Source organism: Apaloderma vittatum, unplaced genomic scaffold (genome assembly GCF_000703405.1).
Source record: "Apaloderma vittatum isolate BGI_N311 unplaced genomic scaffold, ASM70340v1 scaffold28877, whole genome shotgun sequence".
NCBI classification, from domain to species: Eukaryota; Metazoa; Chordata; class Aves; order Trogoniformes; family Trogonidae; genus Apaloderma; species Apaloderma vittatum.
In genome coordinates this window covers 10,056-15,068 of record NW_009726102.1, presented here as the reverse complement: position 1 = coordinate 15,068, position 5,013 = coordinate 10,056, and the positions used below count along the sequence as shown (strand labels likewise).

Genomic DNA, 5,013 nt, shown 5'->3' with positions numbered 1-5,013 from the left:
TGTGTGGAAAAACCTGCAGAGAGATGAGGGATGGATTCAAAATACAATTCCGCTCCCAGATTTTCCCCCCACACTGGCTTCTGGCCTTAGCAGCATTCTGTCCTGGCTCTGGCAGTCTCCGGGGATGGGTTATTTCCCTGTTTTTGTCTGATGTCTGTTGAGCATCATTTGGCATGAAGCTTTTAACTCTGTTTCTGAGTGCCGCTGGTAACTTGCAGCTTCTGCTGACACGAGTGGGAAGGTTTTTTTCAGCGGGATTATGAGCGCTGGTTCTTTTGATGCCCTCACTTAAATGAGTTGAAAAGTCACGTTCCAAAACCCATCTGCGTGAGGGATGAGAAGCTTCACCCAGACTGGGCACCACAACTTGTTAAATTAGAAAAATTGTGCTGATAGTATAACTTCTGCTTCCCCCACCCCTGCTTTTCATTAAATTAGAAAGATTGTCTGATAATGTAACTTCTGCTTCCCCCACCCCTGCTTTTCCCCCTCCCTCTTTGTTCCGCAAGGCCTAAGGAAGAAGAACCTGTCCCCTGGAGCCGTGGAGTCAGATGTCAGGGGAATAACAGGCGTGGATTTGTTTGGCACAACGGATGCGGTTGTGAAGCACGTTCTCGAGGTACGATGGTGCAGCCTTTTCAGCCTCATTTAATGAAATCTCAGCTGTACAAGCTCGGAAAAATAGCAGAGGGCAAGGAAAGAGTTGAAACACCTTCCTCGGCTCTGTAGTTACGTGCTCTTGCAGGTTATGGCATTGCTTTTCCTAAATTTAAATCGGAAAGCTGGAGGTGTTTGCACTGTAACTGAACAGATACGATTTTCTCGGTACCGCCAAAAGCTCAGTCAAGTAGCAGATGTTATTATCTTCCGATATTGGAGGCAACAGAAGACATTATACTAGGGACAGCCTTCCGTAACGGCTTCGATACGCTGCTCCGCTGCCGAGCTTCAGCTTCTCTCTGCTGCTGCAAAGCTTATTTTTGCAGGCATCTAGAATTTTACTCGCGTGGCATGTCGGAACAGCGAAAGCTGTGTCTTGGCGAGCCCGTCTGTGGCCTTTTGCAGCTCTGTCCTTTCTCTGCTCCTTCCTTTTGGTCGCCGAATCGCTTCCAGTGACATTTTTTTGCCTGCAGGGCCACGATCGCGGGGTGAACTGGGCCGCCTTCCACCCCACCATGCCGCTGATTGTGTCAGGAGCCGATGATCGGCAAGTGAAGATCTGGCGGATGAACGGTAAGAGGATTCTCTAGCGGGGGGGAGCCCACAGGGAAAAGGATGTTAAGAGTTGAAGTTTATGTTGCGGGCTGGACCTGGAGGTGATTTTATACTTTGCAAACAATCCCAGGCAGCATCGGCTTTTGCAGTTTGAGGCGAGCTCCAGCAGAAACTTCTGACTGCTTTTGATTTGCACACACTGCTGAGCAGAAGCTCACAGGAGTAGAAAAACTCGACTCCGAAGGTGTTTTTTTTTTATTTTTGGTGCTCGCCGATGAAATAAAGAAAGGGGAGATGAACTGAGAGCTGTCCACTGGGAGTGGTTTTGCTTTTATCAGCTCAGCTAAACTATCTTCAATTCTTTACTAGTCTGTCTTGACCCGTTCTCTGCTAGTCTTTAGGGAGAGGTCATAAATTTGCTAACTAGTGGCCGACGCAGTTCGCTTCACTATAAAGTGCTTACTGTGTTTCTGCTGTGGCAGAGCTTAACCTGCTTGTTTAAGTGTTATTTTTCCCCGTTTTCTTCCACTTCGGGTTAGAATCAAAGGCCTGGGAGGTCGACACGTGCCGGGGCCATTACAACAACGTCTCGTGCGCCGTCTTTCACCCGCGGCAGGAGCTGATCCTCAGCAATTCCGAAGACAAGAGCATCCGCGTCTGGGATATGTCGAAACGGTTCGTGCTCGGCAAGCGTCTGGCTCGGGTCTTCTTTATGAAAATTTTTATGCGTGTCAAAGACGTACGGTTATTCTTAAAGATACTCTTGAAACCCCGGGGCTAGCGTTGAAGAATTTGTGAGTGAGAGGTCAGGTTTTTCACTTCTCTTGTCTCTTCGGGGGCCATGTTTAAGAGCAGAAGTCACTGAGAGCAAGTGGAGGAGGGCTGACTTGTGATACTGCTGCTGAAAACGTGTTAAATGAGAACATATTATTTCACAGAAGGTGTTGAATACAGTGTTTTGAGCTCTTGCTTGATGCTAGAGGTGGTCTGTATGGCAAAGCTTAGGATCTTTGCTTTGGGAACTGAAGCTTGTACTTCGTTTATATTCATTATTCCTTCTGTTGCACATCTAGCACGGGTGTCCAGACCTTCCGGCGCGATCACGATCGCTTTTGGGTGTTGGCTGCTCATCCCAACCTCAACCTGTTCGCTGCAGGTAAAATCCCAAAACCCTACTCAGTGTCAGTGAAGAGAAAAACCAAGTGGAATCCCTTAATTCAGTCAGACTGAGGAGCAGCAGGCACGCTGGGCGGGCGTTGGTTTTGATTTTTGTCGGCCCTTTCTTGGTTTGAAGGCCTCGAGGTGGGGGGCTGTCGTGCTGAGAAGACCCACGGGGGTTTAACTCACGCGGTTGAACCCTCGCAGGCCACGACGGCGGCATGATCGTCTTCAAGCTGGAGCGGGAGCGGCCCGCCTACGCCGTGCACGGCAACATGCTGTATTACGTGAAGGACCGTTTCCTCCGCCAGCTGGATTTCAACAGTTCCAAAGACGTGGCCGTCATGCAGCTGCGAAGGTGGGAGACGGGTGCTCAGCGCTATCTCGAGCCCCCTCTTGGATTCTCACTGGCAGACGAGTCGGGTCGTATTCCCATACCTGAGTTCCAGGTGACCCCTCTGTCAGAAGAACTTGCAAAGCCTGCAAGATATTTCTCAGGTCTTCTTTCTTTAATCTGGGCATAGATAGAATTCTTTTTTTATGTAGTTTTAAGCTTCAAAGTGAAATGCTAGCTCTTGCATTTATGAGATGTTCTTGCAACCAAGTGATTTTGATTGAGGCAGTTAATTTTCTGGTACTCGGTATAATTCAGGAAATGATTTCGGTCCTTTCTAACGTCCTTTTTTCCCCCCGTCTCTTCTTCAGCGGTTCTAAGTTCCCCGTGTTCAACATGTCGTACAACCCAGCTGAGAACGCCGTCCTCCTCTGCACGGTAAGTCCGTTTTCCTGCCTGATGCACTGAAGAACTTTTCCGGGGGCTGTGGGCGCTGGTTCTGCAAAATCCGATTTCAAAATGTGTTTTTTTCCCCTCCTCTGCAGAGAGCCAGCAACTTGGAGAACAGTACTTACGACCTGTACACAATTCCCAAGGACGCAGACTCCCAGAATCCGGATGGTAGGCATTTCTTATTTCACATTAATCCTTCTGAGTTTTTATTACTGTCCCCACCCGCCTCCGCTTTCCCAACTCTGCATGTATGTATATATAAAAAAAAAAAAGCTTGATTTCTCTAAGCCTCTCTCGTTGGACTCTTTCTCTGTGTTTCCCTGCAGCACACATCGTTTGGCAGGCGTCCTGCTCACTATATCACCCTGCACTGACTTGAAAAATTCATGTTCATCCCAAACTTTTACTGCCACAAATATATATTTTATAATTTTGTTATTAGGAACTTTCCGTTTTCCCTTTCGACGCAGCAGGCAGCCTTCCTGGATTGTCAGCCGAGATGGATTTTGAACCAGATCTGGTTTGTTCTGAGAGGTTTTATCCTCTGAAAAGTGGCTGTAAAAGTGACAGCACCAGGGTGCCGGTAGTATTTCTTCCTCTCGGCAAATTCCAGATCAGTTTTGTGCAATTTACAAGTCGTGATTTAGGGAAAAAAAACCCACAACAAAATCATCATCCTCTCTCCTAACTGTGAATTCTGAATTCCATTTGGGATCTGAAACTCCAGCTGGTTCCTCCTGCCTCTGTCATCACGGCAGTAAAGATTTTGAAACGAGGGGGAGTGATGGATTGAGTTCGACTGGAATCCAGCTCCCTTGCTCGTAGATTTATTGATTTCCGCGGTTCTAACGGAGGGAAGGTTTCTTTGCTGGGTGCAGCCAGCAGGTGTATTTGGAGAGAGGAAGAAAAAGGGAGCTTTTTAGTAACTTCCCATCGATTAAATTTTACTTGATATATTTCAAATATTTAGTTTGAGCCATTCAGAGCTGCCTTGGCTGGGGATGCCCAGCATGTGCCCCTCTAAATAAGGAAAGGGGTTGCTCTTCTTCTAGAAACCAGACACTTTTAATGCATTTTCAAGAACAGCATAAAATTCTAATTATCTTCTCCAACAAGCTGCTGCGTATGCAACCTGTAGTCTCTGGACTGCAGTTTATTTGACGTGTGCCTTGGAGTTGGCATCCTCGTGTCCTTCAGCTTCTTTACCCGACATGCAAGGAAAGCTGAGCTTTCTTATCTCTCTGTGTTCTGAGGAATATATTTCAATAATTTTCTGCCTGATCTACAGTCGGCCGAGTTGTGGAGATTTAGAAAAACACGTGAAGTCGTCATTGGCAAACACGATTTGGGGGTTGAGTTTGGATGAGTCCTCTTTGTGCTGGGTAGTGAATGAGGGCAGAGAGGCGAGACAGCGAAGTTTTAAATCGTTTGTTACCACGTCGATCTGTCACTTGGCATAGCGCTCGGTCTCTGAAAACTCGGGACCGGCGAGAAAAGCGACCGAGAGCTAAAGAAAATTTTTAATTTACCACAACGCCAGCGGCTTTCTCGCTTCTCTGTTCCCTTCTGCTGATGCAAAAAAAAAAAAAGCCTCCTGCAGCTCCGAAGCGCATCCTGCAGCCCTCTCCAAGCTGTCTGACACCACGTTTGTGTTAACATTTCAAACCTGAGAGAACAGCTGCGTGCTGAGGCGAGCGCAGCCTTTCTTCTCCAGCTTGTTAGATAGTTTGCAGGCGGGGAAGAGAGAAAAAAAGAGGAGGGAAGGGGAAGCTTCCATTGGAGCCGGGATGCTCGCTGCTGGGTTCGTTTGGCCGGCGAGGCTCCGCTCGTTAGCTTGACAGACGGTGCTGTGC

At 47.8% G+C, this 5,013-nt stretch overlaps 1 protein-coding gene across 1 annotated transcript in view; it reads left to right on the top strand.

Moving 5' to 3' along the window:
• The window catches only part of COPA (coatomer protein complex, subunit alpha), a gene marked incomplete at its 5' end in the record, with an annotated part of 15,748 nt that overhangs the window by 2,434 nt on the left and 8,301 nt on the right, over positions 1-5,013 (top strand). Inside the window, 7 exons of the mRNA XM_009873161.1 lie at positions 510-619; positions 1,134-1,233; positions 1,755-1,890; positions 2,289-2,371; positions 2,581-2,731; positions 3,079-3,145; positions 3,253-3,328. Of these exons, the coding sequence (XP_009871463.1) occupies positions 510-619; positions 1,134-1,233; positions 1,755-1,890; positions 2,289-2,371; positions 2,581-2,731; positions 3,079-3,145; positions 3,253-3,328 (723 nt within the window). The remainder of the gene's footprint in view (positions 1-509; positions 620-1,133; positions 1,234-1,754; positions 1,891-2,288; positions 2,372-2,580; positions 2,732-3,078; positions 3,146-3,252; positions 3,329-5,013) is intronic.